General features: G+C 31.6%; 1 protein-coding gene across 4 annotated transcripts in view; it reads left to right on the forward strand.

The window, feature by feature from the left end:
• GPHN (gephyrin) overlaps positions 1-21,701 on the forward strand; it is a 661,506-nt gene that overhangs the window by 456,722 nt on the left and 183,083 nt on the right. For 2 of the 4 annotated variants that reach the window (XM_080807345.1, XM_080807347.1), the window contains 2 exons: positions 2,784-2,918; positions 18,756-18,812. In XM_080807345.1, coding sequence (XP_080663471.1) covers positions 2,784-2,918; positions 18,756-18,812 — 192 coding nt within the window. The remainder of the gene's footprint in view (positions 1-2,783; positions 2,919-18,755; positions 18,813-21,701) is intronic. The other 2 variants (XM_080807346.1, XM_080807348.1) reach the window with 1 other exon arrangement.

A 21,701-nucleotide genomic window follows, 5' to 3' on the forward strand; every position in this document is an offset into this window, starting at 1 on the left:
GTGAAAAGATATGCTATTTAATAATTGATCCAGTGTGATAGATATAAATCCTGACTGTTCAATATAGCAAAAATAGGATGTACTGTTTTTTCATTTACAGATTGTTTTTCCCCTTAATTTTTTCTTCTGTTAAGCCTGTAATATGGAGCTCACCTAGAATTATCAACCATCATCTTTTGTTCCTATACATACTATTCTTGGATGATCTGAGACATATGCATGACTGAAACATTCACTTCCATTGATAATTCCCAAAGTATATATCCAATCCGTAAATTTTTCCTGTGCTCCAGGCTCATATTTCTAATTGCTCATTGAGTATCTTCAGACTATTAGCCTCAAAGAATTTACTTCAAATTTAAGCTTATCTTTCCCCTGAAATATCCTGCTGTCCTGTTTACATTCATACACAGAGAGAAAGATGTGTAGTATATGTACACATATGTTTGCAAGTCTGAAAATCTATATATCATACATACATACTACTTTGTGCGTGTGCTTTCTTAGGTACTGGACATAAAATACTAGCAAAAGCATGGTTTCATCATGACAGCATTCTAGTATGGGAGACAGATGTTGATCAAACTATCACACATATAAATGTAGTATAACTGTGGAAATTGCTATGAACTAGAGGAGCGTGGTGTCATGTGAAGTATAATAGGAGCTTTCTTTGACTTTTTTTCCCCAATACATGGCCTTTTTTTTTTTTACTAGACATTACTACATGTGGCTGTTTTAAATTGGACTATCTACCTCCATTTCTTTACATTATTTATCACAATTCAGTACTCAAATGTGCTAGCAGGTGAGCAGTTTTTCTTCTCAGAATTCCCACTGCTATTCACCCTAAGTATGGTAATACTATTTATAAGTCACATAAATTGTTAGGCCCTAAAACGGTAGCGATACCATTGATAATGAGGATATTGGTATGGAAACAAAATAAAAGAGCTTCTATGGAAATTTGTGAGGAAACAGATGATACCTAAGATCAAGAGCACCTTTCTAGTCATAAAGTCTGGTTGCTGCTTCCTTGTTTTCACATAGTAAGTGATACTACCAGTTGAATTTTAATTGCTTATCTTTTTATCCCCCCTGTGTGTGTCCCCTTGTGTTCAAAACTTAAAAGTGGTCAAATTCTCATTTTGAGATTAGAAAACCTAAACCCATTAGTATTAGCCCAGAACAAGAACTAAATTATACATAGCCTGAAATAACAATTTTATAATCAACATAAATAATAATTTTTAAAATTAATAATCCACATTATTAGTCCTTATGTTCATATATTTTAGAATAGTGATACTCAATTATGTCAATTTTTACCATGTTGATAAGTATAATATAATAATTTCAGTAATAATAGTCAATATTTATTGAGTATTTAATACTTTGTAGTGCTAGATAATTTATATGCATTATCTTATTTAATCCTCAACAGTAATCCGGTGAGGTAGATGCTATTGTTATCTTCATTTTTTTTTTAGGTAAAGGAAATGGTGATTTAAAAAGCAGAACCATCAGTGTCCCCAAAGAAGTCATAGCATAGTTAAATGGATCATTAAGAAGAGTTTAATAAGGAACTATATTGTTTACAAAGGTTTGGGCAGATTTTAGAGAAAACAGCTTAGACACAATGTAGTGCCCTGGAACTAGTAACACTGGGAACCATCAATATCCCTAGTCCTAATGGGGCAAAGGGAGGGAACTGCTACTGAAATCCAGAAAAGAGCTGCAAGGCCATCAGGTGATCAGGGGCTCTGACTGAGCCAACCTGACCAGGAGCTGTGACTTAGCCAACCTGTGGTAACCTGGTAGAGAAGGAGCCGGGAGAATAAAGATCAGACCCTACTCTCTTCTTACCTTTTAGTTTCCTGGCACTGGGTAAACCCAACTAGAAACTAGAGAGCACAGAGTAGCCTGTTGATTCTATCTGTACAGGTCAGCTTAGAGTCAAGAGGATGAAGAGTGGAGAATCTGAAAGGAAAATGGAAAATATCTAGGAATTAAATTTTTCTTTTTTTACTGTGTTATGTTAGTCACCATAAAATACATCATTAGTTTTTGAAGGAAAGGAAAAGTGAGTTGGAGGGGGAGACGAACCATGAGAGACTGTGGACTCCAAGAAACAAACTGAGGGTTTTAGAGGAGAGGGGAGTGAGGGGGTGGGTGAGCCTGGTGGTGGGTATTAAGGAGGGCATGTATTGCATGGAGCTCTGGGTGTTGTACATAAACAATGAATCTTGGATTTAAATAAGTATTAAGTGGCAGAGCCAGTACATGAATGCTGAATACTTTACTCTCTCTCTTTTTTTAAGATTTTATTTATTTATTTGACAGACAGAGATCACAAGTAGGCAGAGAAGCAGGCAGAGAGAGAGAGGGAAGCAGGCTCCCTGCTAAGCAGAGAGCCCAATACGGGGCTCGATTCCAGGACCCTGGGATCATGACCTGAGTGGAAGGCAGAGGCTTTAATCCACTGAGCCACCCAGGCGCCCCAACACTTTACTCCTTAACTACAATGCTAGACTGCCTCTCATAAAAAAAGTGTCATGAAATACTATTTGGCAAGAGAAAGTATTTTAAAACTGAAGTTTTCTCTCCTATCCCAAATTGTTGGATGCATTTATACCTAACAGTGAGTGAGACCAAATATGTGAGAGCTACTCAGCAAAGAATGCCCCCCCCCAAAAATAAATAAAATAAAATAAAGTAGGGCATTGATTTTAATATTGTTGGTATTTTCAGAACATTAAACTATCCTTGTTTTTCTTGTTCAGATTCCAGACTCCATCATATCTCGTGGCGTTCAGGTGCTCCCACGAGACACTGCTTCCCTCAGCACTACTCCTTCAGAATCGCCTCGTGCTCAGGCTACATCTCGCCTTTCTACAGCTTCCTGCCCAACACCAAAAGTAGGTACAGTTCCTTGGCACCTTAAACTTGTCCTACTATACGAGTTTGGGAAGTTTAACCAATATTTCCCTCTGCTTGTCAAGGTTGGATTGCATGCAAGATAATGCAATGAAAAAATAAATGGACTATAAGATAATTGCCACTTACTGTTTCACAGTTCTCAAATATGGCCAACAGTAAGACAATAGAAATGTCATGTAAAATGTCTACTCCTACATCACAGCTACAGGATTTTCTGTAGCTCCTGCTTCTTTGTTTTAGACTTGTTATTTTTTAGCATACTCATCAGTATAGATGTGAAGTTATTTGTTTATGCAAAGGATGAATGCATTTCTGGCTGATAAAAAGTAAGATTAACAAAATTTTAAAATGTCACCAAAATATTTTTTTTTTTTTTTTTTTTTTTTTTTAGCTTGTCCAGGCTGGGGTAGCTCCCTGCTCTAGTATCATTCCAAATTTTTTCAAACATAATCAACTTGGAATGTTGCTGCCTAATATTTGGAAACAAATCTAAATTGATTAGAAGGAAAGTTTTAATGCCAACCTTTGGGGGAGGAAGGAAGTTTTTTAGTATTTATTTCTTAAAATTTTTCCCAAGTACTGAATCATGTGTGGGAGTTAAAGAGGATTAGACATTTATTTGCTGCCTCACATCTTCATGTATGATAAATTAAGTAGCAGATATAATTGTGGCTGTAACTGCTTTCTTTTGGAATGTCCCTTTCCTGGTTAAGTTAGTCATTTGTGCTTTCAAGTTTTCTGTATGATGGATCCAGTATTAACATGACATTCCTTCTTATATTAACAAGATATGGTACTAGATATCAGCTGTACACTAAATTTATTCAAGGGATCTGCAGGTAACTTTTCAAACTGTGGCTGCTTCTCTGTCATCAGATTTACAACTTATATAGCTGTCTTCCTCAAATCCAACTTTTTCAAGAGTTTTAAGAATGTTATAACTGGACTTAACGTAGAAGTGATCTCAAGCAGTTCTTCATATATGTAGTGCAGTTGCTTTTACATACCATGGTACAACCTTCTCAGCAGAGTCCTCACAGTGTTACTGTTGTATATCATCGCTTTTAGATTTGTGTCAAATATAACCAATATGATTTTATAGTTTAAAAAATTATGGTTCTAAATCTTCAATGAAGAAAAACTATAAGAACATTCTAGACATAAAATGTATGTTAATGCCATTCAGGTGCCATTCAGGTGCATCTTCAACTGAATGAAAACATGGAGTTCTAACACTTGAATTGGTTAGAAGAATCTTATTCATGTCTTTTGAATTTTTAAAACAAAATAATTTATTGTTTACATTAAATCCCAACTGAACAAGCCATACTCATTTCTGAAGTCTGGAAAATAAAGCTTAAAGTTTAGTCCACTATAAATGTTTAGTCATTCAAATATTAAGACCTAATGACTTAAATGTTGGGAATATGGGACTATTCAAGATGCAGTATTCTTTTCCTTAATAATATACCATGAACATAAATATCTATGCTAAATTTAATTCAACATAGTAGTTCTTGAGCCTTTTTTAAACTTTGTAATTATATCTTAATTACAAAAGGAATATTAAATGCTATCCTAAAATAACTTGGCATTCCAAATTTACTAAAGTGAAATCATAAAAATAAAAATATTAACATCTAATAAGTTAATTTACTCATTACAAAACTTAAGGAGAACAAATAGCTTGTCTTAATATTTTTTCCTTAGTTATCACTTAGATGTTCAAAATAACAATGAATTCAAATAAAGCAGTGTATTTGGGTATCTTTTTTTTTCTAGGATTTTTTTTCTGTATTTTTACCTAGAAATAAGGTTCTTTTCCTTTTGGATAATTTTTACCTAGAATATATACCTCAAAGTTAAAATTAGCCCTTCAGTGTAATTTTAAAATTAAACTTCTAAGGCTGAACCAAAATACTAATATAATAAAAAACTAGTTTGAATATTGATTTTTTTAGAGGAAGTGAAGAAAGTCAAATTAATCTATTGAAAGTCTCAAATTATAAGACTGCTTAATTAAATCTAAACTAGATACTATAATATGTGTTTCTATAACAGTGACAGATATAATCTCTGACCTTGGAGTTTACAGTTTAGTTGATGGTTTATTAAAACAAATAGGTAGGTAAACATGAATCATTCTAATAATTATAATTTCACCATAACAGTTTTAAATTGAAATTTATGCTAAGCAGAAATGAAAAAACTATACTGAGAAAATAGGAGGAAAACCTTACTTAGATAGGATTATCAGAGAACACTTTATGAAGGATGAATAAAAACAAAACAAAAGTCTTTTGTGTTGGGTGGAGGTTTTGAGAATTATATTCAGCAATAATGACCACATTATTTTTGTATAATTTTTTAGTAATGACCACTTTAAACACAGTTGTCACCAGCCAATTATCACCAGTCAAGAACTCTCAGACTAAAACTTCATTACTACATGAAAGCCTAATCCAGTGACTTCATAATCCAACTTCAGATATTACTTCACTTTTATTTTAAATATTTTTTTTGCCTTTGCCTACTAAATCAGATTGCAAGGACCATAGGTTTTAGCACTTCAATTTATTCTAGGTAAATTGTTTATTTTTATTTTGTAGCATAAAAATTTAGGGCAGAAAAGTCCGAATGCCAGGCTTCTAATTTGAGATATGGGTCAAGGGTGATGTTATTAACTATATTAAGGAATTAACTATATTAAGGAATTAACTATATTAAGGAATAATACAAGAAGAAACTCATTTTGAGGGTAAGAGAAAGGAGTTAATACATTCTGGTTTTGAATGTATTCAATCTGAGATACATATGAGACATTCCAGGATTATATCCAGCATAAAATTGTAACACTCATGAGTTTGACATTGTTACTGTTACTGCATCTTGATGCTGATATTTATAATTTAGTACCTAATAAACCCCATAGAAATCCTCTTCTACATTTCAGATTAGACATGCAGTTTATCATGTGCAGAAATATATATGCAAATATATTTTCTTTACAACGGAAATACAATATGGTTTTGAATGATCATCAGTAGAAAGAACACTTGATAATAGGAGACATGGATTCAGATGTTGGCTTCTCCGCTTAATAACCACACTAACTTAAGGAAGTTGCTCAAATTTTCTGAACTTCATGTTTATAAAGAAAGGCAGTCCTTGCCTCTCTCTGCCAGTGCTGGGAAAGCAGTGGTGAGCAGTAGACATTTTTCTTGCCATTACAAATAGACAAAATAGGGAACTACAAATTATAATGATGTATAAATGCCATGATTTATCACCAAGAGTACAGAATACTCTGGAAATAATCACCAGAAGCACTTTCCCTCTGTAGCTTTTTATCAAATGGGCTGTATTTAAGCTGAAAGAGTTCTTGTTCATTTACCTTTGTGCACCTATTTTATTAAGTCAATGACTATAATATTAAACATTATTTTGTTTATAATACTAAACATAACATTTTATATGTTTACTATAATATAATATCATAGATTGTCCTTTTACTCTTTAAGATTACCAGCTATGGTGAGAACAGGATCTATAAAATATACCATTTGGATTTCCTTTTTAATATGCAATCTAATGTAGACAACCAACTTTCCTAAACAATTCTTTATTAGATGGTATCATCTCCAACAATATTTATTTGTTGTGCTGAAATGATGTATTATTTTATCATATGTGGGGAAAAAGTCATTTCTCTCTTATACCAGTTTTTTTTAACAAAATCTGACTGAAATTACAAATGATTTTCACTCCACTTGCTTTATGAAACTGTGAAGTATTTTTTTAAGAACAGATTTGGAATTTTAATCTTTTATTGCCCTAACTAAAAGAGTGGCTTAGCCAAGAAAGTCAGAGTATATAGATTCCATTTAAATAATAGTGGGCAATATCTAGAAGACTCAAATTCTAACACGGTGATAATCTCCTAAAAATTGTTTACTAAAAGAATAATTCTATAACAGATAAATTCTCTTATAAAGTAAGCATGACTCACAACTTAAATGAATGCTGATTTTTCAGTCATAAAAGGCAGTAGCATCTCTATTTGAAATCAAGAGGCATGGGGTAGAGAATAATGACCAGAGCAAAAGGAAAAAACCAGAGCAAAAGGAAAAAAAAAATCCAAACTTTCAATCAATGCACTATTCCCAGTAGATGTTGTTAAAATAAGGAATAATTTTTAAAGACTAATTTAATTATCTTTTTATTCATTAAGCATCTGGTTTGGCTTAAAAAATAAATGTAATCTACTGTCACATATTCTGTGTACCTTAAAGATTAGAATAGAATTTTGTACCCAAAATAACCAACAAGTTTTTTTTTTCTTCTTAGGAAGAAAATATAAATCCTATCTATCTAAAACTAAAGGTTATGAAATTACTAAAAACTATATATTGAAATAACAATAATGAAGGGTATGTTAATACACTAGTATCTAATCTTAATTCAAACAAAATGCAGAATTATGACTTCACTCTAGGTTTCTATTATTTTCCTTTGAGCAGAGGAATTTAGATTGGATAAAGAGTTAACAATTTTCACAGTTTTTAATGTGTATGTCTGAAAAGCAGTGTGATTTCCTTTACATATTCCCTTGAGATTTTTCTTAGTCATGTTAGTTTGTACAACTATTGCACATTGTCACTATTTTCTTTGGGGAACACCAGAGTGATTATGTAATACAATTAGTTGCATTGGTTCTAAACCTGAGACTCCCAAGTCTCTGGAGAATCTTATGAAGTTGCTAAAATTCTAGCCTAGATCTAAACACTAAGTGGACCCTGCAGATTATTTTCTACTATTTTGAAGAGCCTAAACAAAATCAGTAAGATTACTTTAAATATGTTTCTTTTGCTTTTGTCTTAAATTATATCAACATTGGTATATCAAAATCTGTTCAACTATTAATGACCTTATAGAAATTTATGGGTTGTATATGTAGAGTCCACAAGTGCCAAACCAAAATGCTTGGAAAGCACAGAATTAGTGATATCAGTAGTACATTCTCTGGACATAAAAATACAAGTTTACTTTTGTGCAAAGTTAATTGCCCCATCTGGGGAGTACTGAGCAATAATAGTCTCAACATTATGGGTCAAATTTGGCAATTCTCAAATTTAATGGTCTCAGGACCACTTGAAAATTAAGGACTCTTAATAGCTTCTGTTTATGTGGGTCATGCCTAGCAATATTTCCTGTACTAGAAATTAAAACTGAAAATTTTTTTAATGTTATTTGCTTCAGAATAAGAGTAATAAAGCCTTTATATGTTAACATAAACAACATTGTAATGAAAATAATATTTTCCAAAACAGAAAACAAAAGTTGGAAAAGGATGGCATGATTTTATATTTCCCAAGTATGTTTTAATGTCTGGTTTAATAGAAGACAACTGGATTCTCACATCTGCTTCTGTTCTTTGGTCTGTTGTGATATGTTTTGGTTGAAGAATATGGAAAAACAAAAAACAAATTCCTCTTCACACAGTTATGTAGTTAGAAGAAAAAGGACTAGCATTTTCACATAGTCATGGATATTCTTTTGACACTACACCAAAAATTTACAATTGATAGTTTATTAAAAGTTAGTTGAAGTATGAAATCTAAAATGCTCTCACAAGACTATACTACACTCTGATATATTAAAATTTCTTGGTCCATCTTGAACTTTGAATGGATCTTATAACCAGGCATGGTTTTGGAATATATTTGTTGGTCACTTAGAAAATATAAGTTCTTCCAAATGTTGACGTATTTCATTATATTATACCAAAAAATTATCTTCGTTGATATAACTACCACGCTGATCAAAAAAGCATTGGAAGCTCTCAAACTCATGGTGATACATGTTTTCCACAATTCTCATTGTGGAAAATGAGATATTTTATCTAGAGATAAAATTCTCTAGAATTTTATCCTTGGCAAAAAAAAAAAAAAGGCAATAGATCCTGTTTTCCTTAAAATGGCAGGTTCATTTCATTGTTTTGAGAAAATGTCTACCAAACATCTAAGTCTGGATAATCATAGTTTGTCTGTCATTCTTCATTCCTTTAAGTGAAAATAATGCTGTGCAAAACCTGGTTAGTTCTGCTTACACCTCAATTGCAGAAGTGCTTTTCCTTGAGAAAACCGTCATCCTTTGGTATGCAATGGAAGTATTTTATTCATACTTTCCATTTTGTCACACTAAAGGAACAAGTTTTAATTAGTATTCACTGTTTCATTGAAGACAATGTTAAGTGAAACTACCTTTTCTTTTTCGAAACTGTTAGTTTTGGGTTGTTGTTTTTTAACTATTAGTACATAGTAGTCAATAATATGACTATTCATACTGTTTGGATCCACTGTTTTGATTTTGTGCCATCAGTGCAAATGTCAATATGCTGAAAAAGGAAAATAATGTCTTAGTACTATTGTTAAAGTAATCTGGCCTTGGGGTGCCTGGATGGCTCAGTTGTTAGGTGTCTGCCTTCAGCTCAGGTCCTTATCCCAGGATCCTGAGTTCAAGCCCTGCCTCAGGCTCCCTGCTCAGCCGGAAGCCTGCTTCTCCCTCTTTCACTCCCCCTGCTTGTGTTTCCTCTCTTGATGTGTCTCTCTCTGTCAAATAAATAAATAAAATCTTAAAAAAATAAAAATAAAAATAAAAAAATAATCTGGCCTTTTGGGCCCCTGAAAAGGTCTCTAGGACCTTCGTGGGTCCATGGACCATATACTTAAATTATCACTAGTGCAACAAAATAAGTGGCTTATGTTTCTTGAAAATATCCTAGGTCAAAATTATGTATGCTGAATCTTATCTTCCACTGAGACAGTGTTATGTTGGTATTCTCAGTCCAGAGATTGTATCCTTTATGTAAATGACCACCAGTACCATGCTTAGGAATTACAAATGATTCACCCCAACTCTGTGATCCAGGTTAGTTCTAAGGCAGGGAAGAATTTCTCCTCCCTGATTCAAAATGAAAGAAGACTTTAAGAGTCTTTCAAAGACACATAGCCAGAACTTATAATTTCTGACAAACTCTACTCATATTCAATGTGATGCTACTTCTATACTTGGGGACGAACTGATTTTTACCCAGGATGTTGTCTCCTAATAAATATACAGAGAACCCTCTCTTAAGTCATAGCATAGTTGTTGGAAGATCATTTTATTAGGGATATAATTGGGGTTTTTTTTAGTTAGCTTGAAACACTTAAACTTGGTGAGATATTTAAATAAAAATATAAATTTTCAGCTTTTTCTAAAATAATCAGATTGACATTATTGGGCTAATACTGACACATATAAATACTCACCTGGCATTCTGTATACCCACCAAGCTCTTTTCTTTATTTTCATTAAATGCCTGGCTGCTATAGTTACAACTGATTTTCACTCATTCATTATTGCTTACTTTCTCCTCTGTAACATGTATGTTTTGTTATTTACTCTGGCTTGATAGCAAAACAAATTTTTGAGGCTTCAAATAAAGGATGGTTCTCTTATATCCTTTTCTAATGAGAAAGGTACTACCCAGTATGGTAAAGCATTTCATACTTTGAGAAAACTGGAATTAGATAATAACAGTATACTTTAGCTATTAATTTTGAATTTACAAATTATCTTAAATGGTTATTCTGTGACATTCTGCTAAATATGCAGGATTATACATTAATTTCTGTTTCTTCATTTATCCAATTATCTATCCCCTCTGCCTTTATATATTATGGAAATTGAAAATGGAATTCCCCTGATTCTTTTCTAATTATTGAATGTTCACAGAATTATGTTCATCATGGAAGCTGAGTATAACTTAACTGTGAAATGGATAATTGCTATCCTGAAATCTGAGCTTGCAAATGAATTTTGATTAGTTAGCCTGAAAATATACAGCTAACCAGAAATTATTAGCTTTAGAGTTAATAGTTTTATAGTTTAGATAGTCTGTAAGTAGCATGGTGTTTTTTTATTTTAAAAAAGCAATACATATACTCATTTTATAGCAAAAAAAGAAAAAAGAAAAAGAAAAAGGGTTCCTGTATGACTACCCTTAATAAATAGCAACATCTAAATTTTGCTTTGTATTAGTCTGTTAGTTTTTTCTAGAAATTCAAATAGTTTATATAAATGGATAATAATGGGAAGACAGTAATTAAGAGCTCAGGTTCTAGAGTCTGACAAACCTGGTGAGGAATATCAGCTTTATCACTTTCTAGATGTGTGGCTTTTAGAAAGTTACTTTACCTCTATAATCTTATTTATCTCATCTAAAATGAAAAATAATACTATTTGCCTCACAGAAATTTTTAAAGCTTAAGTTTAAAAATGCAAATAACTTATCACAGTGTTTGAAATACAGAAAGTGCTCAATAAATGTTAGCTATTACTATTAAACTATATAATATTTTAACCTATTTTATTCATTTAGTGATATGAACATCTTCCTATGTCATGAACTTCTTTACATTTTTAAAAATTGTCTTCTGCAACATTATTATTACTTATTGTTTGGCATTCTACTCTTTGGTTGTAACCTAGTATTTTTGCCAGCCCCTCTTTGGATATCTCAGGCATTTCCTGTTTCCCAGATTTAAAAACAATGGTGTAATAATCTTCCAGAGGTTAAGTTCTTTAGTCTTCTTTTCATTAAACTTAACAGCTTGTATTAATTCTACCTCTGAAAGTATATGCAGTACTTTTAGGCCCTTGATTCCTATAATTTATATGGATACCAAAAACAGATTATTTTTGCATATTCCTTAATTCAGTTCAGTGATATTATGGAAGAAGCAAGTTTAGCATTTGTATTTGACTTATTTACTAGCAGACATTTAAAAATTATGGATCCAAAGTTGTTTGAAAAATTAACAAAATTGAGTATGTAGAAGTATTGCACTATGAGGCACTAAATATTGAGTATCAGCCCCAGTCAGCCACTTACAAATTTTGAGAGCTAATAGACTTCAGTTTCTATTTCTGTAGCACCCTGGTATTAAATTAATCAGCCTCTAAATTCCCTCGTAGGCCTATAATCCCATTCCTTTGAAATAAGTTTCTCCACTGACTTGAATAAATATTATCACTCTAGTTAGCCCTTCACTCTAGTATTATATTAATACCTAATTAATATAAAATAATTAAGGTTATTTATTCCAGCTTTTGCATCCCATGCTACTACATAAAGGTAGAGATCATCAACTGAAAACGTTCTAACCTCATTTAAGATCTTTCTCATTCATATCAAACTCATCTCTTTTAAATGGAATACTGGTTTCTCTAGGTAGCCACTGGAGTTGTATTCAAGTTATAGGAAGATAGGAAAGTAAGAACTGTAGAAATACAAGGAATAGTGAAATTATGAATACCACTTCTCAGTTCCGCTTAATAGCTTTGCTTTGTATAAATTTATTTTTAATGCTTTGGGAGGTGTGTTTTGGGCAAAAAGCAGCTGAACAAAGATAACCTGTGCCATCATTATTTTTGCAGCTAATTTTGGAGTTGATTAGATAGAGCCATGATTCAAATCCATGTAATTAACTGCTGTGTCTCACGTAGTTCAATACAGAGCATATCCCAAACTAACATTATCTCTAGATCTTTATTGTAAAATAGTATATATTATAAAACTGGTCATGTATTTTCTTGCCCAAAATTTCAGGATTACCTGCTGTCCCTACTTTCTCCTTTCCTTAAAAACAAAACAATACATTAATTCAGAAATTTATTCAAAGAATATTTTTTAGTGCATATTATATCAAGTACTATGCTAGGTAATTGGGAATACAGCAGTAGATAGACTTCTTAGCCCTGCTCTCAAGGACCTTAGAGAGGAGTTGATGTGAGAAAAAAAAATTACAACAAATCTATCAGATAAAGTGTTGATAGTCCAAAGAGCTCTTCTAAGCTCATAGGGAAAAATGAAATAAAATAACTAAAGAGCAAGAACAGCCATTTTATAAAAAGAAATAAATTCAGCAAATAAATATATCAAAAACCTGTATCCTTTCACTAGAAATCTATTTAAAATTTAAAACAATACAAATTTTGCAGTCCAATAGATAACCATTTTTAAATTATAATCATCCATACTATAATGAGCAGTGACCTGATTATTCCTATTGAATATAAGTCTGTGTGACCTGTCAAGTGAACATATATGTAAGGATATATATCCTTAAAATTTTTCTTATATTTTAATCAATCACAGTTGCCATAAATGTATCCAGTAGAAACTATCAAAGAAGCCATTAAAGACTTATATATAAGATTATTTATTATACCATTTTTCAAATTCATAAAAATTAGAACCAACCTTAATGTCTATGGTTAAATAATTTACACATGCATATGTGAGTTATTTATTTAACCCAAAAAAATCATATCTTTTGGAGTACGTAATGACATGGGGAAAAGCTCAAAATAAAATATGTGGCTAGAAAAAAATAGGTAAACAATAGTGCATAGGGATGGAATTGCAAGTTATTTTGTAATCTATATTATTTTTTAAACCAGAAAAATAAAAATTTTTGTTATCAGAAAAAATTTCTGATAATGACAGAGATGTCTTTTGCCTGCTTTTCAGATTTATAACAGATCTTCATAAAGCCAACTATTTATTTGTTTTTATAACTATGTTTATAAACAGCATTTTTATATCTAGGCTAAACCGTTCAATTCTTAATCTTGCTGGGTAGAAAATTATATCATATTTCAGTGGAAGTTTTAAAATGTTTTCTGTTTCATACAAATAATAAATAATTCTTAGTAACATACACTGTACTACTTTAAGTTATATCAAAGTGCCTAATAACTTTATACCACACCATTGATGGGCTTCATAATTTCTTTCAGAGAGATAAGAAATTTGAAAAGAAAAGAACATGGATTGCATTATGTAAGCTCTGGCAGGAAATGACTTTTGCTGAAAAGTCTAATTTTGTATAGATTGTTTTGGAATCAAAGTTTCTATAATAATAGAAACTTAAAGATCAAAATTAAATCCATAATAAATGATAAATAATTTCAAATGTTAATATATCATGAGAAATAAGATCCTTAAATAAGAAGTATTTCCTAAGGATAAAAATTTTTTGTCAGGAAGAGGTAGGTTGTTGGATCTGTGACTTGCTAACAAGATTCTGATTTTGACTTCTCTTCCTCGTTAACCTTTTCAACTCTTTCCTTGGTCTTCTCTATTCTTTTGTTGGTTTAGTTTATAATCATATTGCTTTTCTCCAGAAATGCATTATTTATTTTTCTTTGACATATAATTGTCACTTATCTTACTTTCATTTCTTCCTTCCCTCTTTTTTACTTTGCCTTAATAAGTCACAAATGAAACAGTTGGTTTATGATGAAGCAACAGTTGTTTTGAAAGAGATGAAATATAGTTAATTAAAATATTAACCAGATCCCAAAAGTATTTATTTTCAAGAGTATGTTTAAATTTTGAGCTCTGAGGCAATACACTGCAATATTTTCAGATTGTTTTTAGTAACTATTTTGTTAAATATATTCTATTCTGTTAAATATATTCTAGCTGACAGGCTGAATAGAAAGTTGAAATGTTTTTGACCCTCTTTTGAAATCACAATGTAATACTTATAAAATGTTTTCTTCAGGGTAGAAAAATTACTAGTGATAAAATTTGTTTTGCAACATTTTAATTTTCAAAGGAGATTTTTAAAAATCTCCTCCAAATCATAACTATAAGAAACAATCTGTAGTTGTACCAATATATATTGAGTGGTATTGGTTAAAAGATAAACAATTTCTAAGAAAAAAGTTTTCTTTACTCTCATTGATACCCATAGTTAAGAAAACAGTAGCATAGGGGTGCCTGGGTGGCTCAGTGGGTTAAAGCCTCTGCCTTCTGCTGAGGTCATGATCCCAGGGTTCTGTCATTGAGCCCCGCATCATCGGGCTCTCTGCTCAGCAGGGAGCTTGCTTCCCCCTCTCTCTCTGCCTGCCTCTCTGCCTACTTGTGATCTCTGTCTGTCAAATAAATAAATAAAATCTTAAAAAAAAAAAGTAGCATAATAAAATAGGATTAGAAATATTTGTCTGCCAGGGTAGTTCTGAATATAAATTATAGGTAATTCTAAAAATAAAGTAATTCAGTTAATAAGGCAAAAAAGGCAAGGAAAAATGTTTGCTTAATCTGTGCCATTTTAATTCAAATGAATATAAAATATATCATGAAAGAAAGAGGAAATCTACCTTAGTCATTCCATATATGAGAGCTTAAAGTTTAATGAAAAGACCTGAGAGAGAATTTAATAGTACTGAGCATTTTTTTATTGATATGTCTCTAGAAAGCCCCTGAACCTGTCTAGACCTAAGTTCAAATACAAAAAATATACAGTCTCTTCTCAGATTTTTTCACAAATCTATAATAACTAAAGAGAAGTGTGAATACATGCACCCAGTGATGTAGGCACCTAACTTAATGTGGCTTTTACAAGCCTAAAATTTCTTTCAACTTTTATATTTTATTTTGAAAATTAATATAAAGTTGGCTTTCTACTCCAAAATCTACATTTCCTTTAATACAGATATAATATTTACAACTATTTATTGGCAGGGGAAGTGAGGGTGAGATGCAATAGTTTTCTTTTTCTTTTTTTTTTTTTTTTTTTTTTTAAGATGGATAATTTTCTACCTTGTTAACAGTGGAAATGATTTTATAGTGAGTTTGGATTTGGAGAATTGTTCTAAATCAAAGGTAATGAACAACCCATATTGTATTAGCATCCAGGCAGTTTCTTTTGTTGCAGGATATTTCTAGAATTCAAGCTCTTATAAAAAAGGTAAATAAATATAGCAGAGTCATTTCACTGCTTTATAGGCTACATCCTGGTAATTAATCCTTGAGGATAGATTCCTCTGTAATTAATCTCTGACAAAAGATTTCCAGGAGGTTGCAAAAGAGGTAATACATTGCAATATTTTCAGATTATTTTTAATAGATATTTTGTTAAATATATTATAGCTGACAGGCTGAATAAAAATTGAAATTTTTTGACCCTCTGACTTATGCCTTTTGAAATCACAATGAAATACTTATAAAATGTTTTCTTCAGAGTAGAAAAACATTAATGATAACATTTTTTGTTTTTGCAACATTTTAATTTTCAAACTTCATAAACTAATAATCTCAACCAGTCATAATCCTTACAATTCTTTACATCCAATTCTCAAACTTCATTTATATTGCAATAATCCTATATGTGATAAAGGCATCTCTTAGTTACTGATGCAAAATGTTTAACCTCATAGACAAATATGGATAAAATTAGCTAATGATGTAAGATATAATAATTATCATGAAGAGTAAAGTAATTTATCTAATCCAAATACTAATCTTTTGTGATTGCTTTTAACTTCTTATCAAAGAAAAATAATCAGGCATTTGGGTTAGTTATGAATTTCTTTTATTTATACTATTCCATCATAAGTGATGATTAAGGGTTGACTAGAATAAATGAGAGTATTAAACTAAAATCTATTGAAGTTACTTTTCTCTAGTTTTCATATTTAATTTATGAGACAAATCTTTTTTGAATTCTTTCTGAAGTTTTTCAATATTAGCTACTACACCTGATTCAGGGACCACAAAAAAATCACATAACAGTTGAATTACAGCCACTTCTGGCTTTGATAACAACCACATGGTTTTTGAAAGTCGTTTCTTATGACAGTTTCAAATTTACAAAGTCAGATTTATATACAGAAAATTGATGTCAACCATTGGACAGATGAGCTTTCTGTTCCCAACATCTTTAAGTTGGCATTATTTTAAAAAATAATAAAAATAAAAATAAATTGGTATTATAGTCTATTTTTCACATTTAGAGTTAACGGGTGACTCTTATAACTCATTAAGTTTCTGTATTTGCACTTGCATTTGGAACTGAAATGGTTCAGGGAAAAAATTTTCCCATAAATAAATACAATAACATTAAATATCTTCCACTGATGGAGAGACAGATAAACACACAAGACAGAGACACATATACATATACATCTTATAAGCATCAATTTTTTTCCAACCCATTTATTTCCAGACCTATAGAGGGAATACAACTATAAACTCGAAGGCAGGAACTGTGGATGTTTTTCCTAGATTTGTCATTAACAAATAACCTTCAAGAAGATACCTCATGTTGCTGGAATTTGTGTAATTTTAACTCATCTGGAAATAAAAGACAATATAGAAAATGGTGTTCACTTGTTAACAATTCTGAAAATCTTCAGTTTCTAAAAGTTCTCAGAAAGGAGCATGAGGCATTAGACTATATTTTTAATAGGAAATTACCTACTTTATCTTTATAATCAAGATATTGTGAGTCTCCACTTAAAATGGGAAATTGTTTTGATATAAAGATGTTCTCTAAGATCAAAGAAAATAGCACAAGAGAAAGAGTAGATATTATAAGTTCACTGCCCATTCAGAAGCCCTCTCTTATAGTGTTGCTATTCTAATTAGTATTAGACTAAGAAGTATTGACTAAGAAGAATAAGAATTGGTGATTATCTCTTGGGTATAACATTTAGCTAGTGCTGAAGAATTAATAAAAACTTTATCAAGTAAAACCAAAAGTTGACATAATTCTTATATACCAAGATGCTTTTTTTTTTTCAAAATAAAAATTCATTTTTCTCAGTATTATTCCTAAGCAATCTCCATATGCTATCAGAGAGATCCTAAAAGGGGTAAGACAATCTATACCCTGTCTCTAGGAAATGTAATTTTGTAGCATGGTCAGGTTTCTTATTTTTCCTGAGGATTTTAACACTTGGAACCTGGCATCACATTATCACATTGATGCTTCCTCTACTGTCTTAAAAAAAAAAAAACAGGACCATCACAGGTAACTTGACCTATGTTGGTCTGAATGGAAACCATCATTTTTCATGTGTAGGACCCATGGCATAAAAGCGCTTGGTCTGAAGCTTCCTCACCCTTCTTCCCTACCTTTTTTTGTTTGTCTTCCTCTCTAACCAAGTATTAGTTCTTATTATAGCTCTATGAAAAAGCAAAAAAAAGAAAAAATTCTAATTTGTATCTCATCTAATAAAACACTTTGTGTTGAGACTCTTCCGTTTCTCTTTTATATAGTGATGTGAAACCAGGTTTTAAAATAGTAGTTCCACTATTAGTTTCCCCTATCTTACCCAAGAGGAAAATTCAACTGAAATAAAAGAAAGTTTTGAGGGAGTGAATGTATTTAACATTGGTCTGGCATTAAAATTTTCTGGTTGGGCAGCACAATTGTTTAATTGGGAATCTCAGTGACAGCTGAACAACCTCAGTGCTTGGGTCAACAAGCAGAGGAACTTCACTCTGTCACCTTTCAAGAATGATGCTTGTGAGAACTGATCTTTCCTCTAAGAGAACACTCATGTTTTAGTCATACCGTTGATGTTTTCTGATATTACAACAGAATAGACACTGTAACACTTAAAGAGACAATGTTCTCTGCATAGATATATTTGTAATTCTGTGTTCTTCGCAAACCAAACGCAAATGTAACACTACTCCAGATACTGCTACATCAGAAATCCCTAAGATAACCAAAAGTAAGTCCCCATTTCCTAATCTCAGGAATAATGCTATAATAAAGACAATTCTAGTGACCAGCCTATTTGCAGAGCATGTCATATAGCCTCTGGGTTAGTTAACTCCTTGGCTTCCTAAGAGATTCCTCAAAGAGTCAAATGATGTTTTTGCATGTTTTACTTACTAATGTGTAGAAAAATTTTTAAGTTCACTTTTTCTTTATTCTGTCTTTTTTACCCATCTTCCCTCATTGTAGCAAATTAGACGACCGGATGAAAGCAAAGGAGTTGCTAGTAGAGTTGGATCCCTCAAAGTAAATATGTTTCTAACATTTTTTGGCAAGATTTCGTCTATAGCCTACACTTCTTCCTTTTTGGAGGGTGGTGGGAGGAAGGGGGCTTTTTCCATTTTTCACCATCCCATTTTTTTTTATTTTAATATTTTTATTGGCTGTTGGGTCATATTTTTTTGTTGTTGTTTGTTTCAGCTACACATAGAGCAACCAGCTGAAGGCAAGATGCCAAATAACTAGCTTTGAATGGCACCACAAACAAGAGAAAGGGCAATTGTCTCATTACAGGTGCCTATAATTTGGGGTTCTAGAGTAAACCGTTCCTCTGATTGATGTCACTGACTATGTGTTAAGTTCCTGTTACACAGAGAACTAATATTTATTTTCAGAATATTATCTCCCCTTTTTGCTTTTTTTATAAAAAGTAACTAAATGTTATGTTAGTGTCATTACCATTTGTAGTTCACTCCAGAAAAAATAATTACTATGAGTTAGTAACATGTATTTTATATACATATATACACATATAGATGTGTGTGTGTATACATATATAAAATCTTAAGAATTAGAAAAAGAATTTTATATGATGCTGGTATAATGGGCTCACATATACCTAATAGTATTTGAGGACTTTTAAGCTCCTTTGATTTGTTTTTTTTTTTTAAGTTAAAAAATTGATATAATAATCAATGGAAACCAACATATATTGAAATGTTTGCCCATTTGTGTATGTCATCTGCTAATACACAACTTAAGGATTTCTGATATAATGGTCCCATTTGCTAGTTGTTAAATATCTATTTGGTCAATATATCTTGGGCACTCGATACTCTAACATTCAATGACAATGAAAAGGTAAGCCAGTCATCACCCTTTAGAAACACAGACATAGCCATTGATCACTTTTAATGCTGCCACCTTAAATGCAAGTTAGAAAATTTGCTGAATTTTAAAAATATGCAGAAGAATTTCCCCCCAGATTAACTACTACTTATATCTCAATCCCATTTGTCCTAACAGCGATAGTAACTGTTAAACAAAATGACAGTTCACTGCATTGGGATATCCCAAAATTCATTAACTACCTTGAGGGCTATTATTAAGTCAATTCAAAATTTTATACACCTCCTATTTATTTCCATTTAACAATTTATAAAGCACTAATTTTTGCACTCCTTCCTCTCCTTGCCTCTTCTGCCTTCTTAATTTTACTTTTTTGTTGTTGTTTATTTATTTGTGTGTGTGTGCACGCCCATGAGTGCACATGGATGAAGGTGTGTCTGTATGTTTGTGTCCTTTATTCCAGACAAGCCATCTTCTCTGTTCTCTAACACTGCTGTATACTGGGTAGCATTTTTGTTTCGTTTTGTTTTTAATGTTTTTTCACTAAGAATAATGAGAGGGGATGGGAAGTGTTGATTATATGCCTCTTTCAAAATCAAGGCAAGTTAAAATGATTCAGTCAGAAAAATATAAGTTTATGTATCCCAGTGACATATCAGTAGCATTCCTCACTGTCTACTTGTGAGGTATCATATTTTACCTTTGTCTTTAAGTCCATTATTGTTTAGAGTATGGATTATGAGCCAGATTCAAATGAAAAAATGAACTGTGAGATAACTTTTTAGAAATTATTGATAGTAAAATAAAGATAAAATGGCATCCATAGGTGCAGCACCATCTGCTATAAACGATTGTGTGTGCAAGTGCGCATGTGTTTAATTATCTTTAAGTTCAGCTTTTGGCTGTATAGAGCTTTAACTTAAAATTGTATGTTTATTATTTTTAAGTATATATATATTATATATACACACATATATATGTATAAGATCAAAGATACATGTTAGGGTTTAATCAGTTTAATATGGTTTCAGCTTTAAATCAAAAAGTGTGTTTGGGTAAAGCAAATCTCATAATTTCTAAATATTTTTACTCCATAATGTACCAAATAGAAAATTTTAAAGTGAATCTCTAGGAGATTATAAAGATAGTTATAGTATTTATTTTCTCCAACACTTTGGGGAGAAATGATGCTGTAATTAAAAGTTGGCTTCCTAGTCATAGGTTTATTGAGCATGTATTCTTGTGTTACACAAAGATCTTTGATGTTTTGAAATGTTTGCCAAAGGCAGTGAGAAATGTATAATGCTATGATCTTATTTTTAAAAGGAAAAAAGAAAATGGAAAAGAGAACAAGTTGCTTTTTCAATTCATTTTCTGATGTTTACATGTAGCTCCATCGAAAGCTGGAGGAGCTCAGAGATCACCTAGAAGGCAATGTGAAAGGATACTCTCTCAGAGTAAATGTACGATTTCACTCGGTGATTTTTTTTTTCCTAAACTTCTGCTGACTGGTAATTCCAAATCTGATTGGTTTGTCCTCTCATCTCCATCTTTTTTACTTTCTGTCTCTTTTCTCCCTATCTCTTTCTTTCCTAGCTTCATGCTCACATTTATGAAATAAAGATTAAATTGGCAGGAAAGAGGACACTTAAGCCACACTAGCATTGCAGTTGATTTAATAACTTTATGGCTCCAGTGCAAAATAAAAATTTTCTTTTCAAAATCTGTGTTTCTTACACAATTATTTAATTTTCTGAGAATGTTTTCATGAGACTTCACTTGGAGCTTTTCCATTGACCGTGTCTTCTGCCTCTTGTCGGATTTGTCAGCAGGACTATAAATTATTGGCTAGATCCAAGTGATAGAGCCTTGATGATTCAATTCCATTTGTCAAGGAAAATGATCAGTGTTAGAGTATCATCATAGATAATCTAGCAAATAGACACATTTTTCTGAGTTAATAGACTTCTCTTAACTCAAAATCTTTGGGAATAGCTATAAGATTCCTTTGTTTAAAAAAATTAGGCAGTAAGCATCTTCAATGTCATATAACATCTTATAAATACT

This window comes from Martes martes (genome assembly GCF_963455335.1).
Source record: "Martes martes genome assembly, chromosome: 7".
NCBI lineage: Eukaryota > Metazoa > Chordata > Mammalia > Carnivora > Mustelidae > Martes > Martes martes.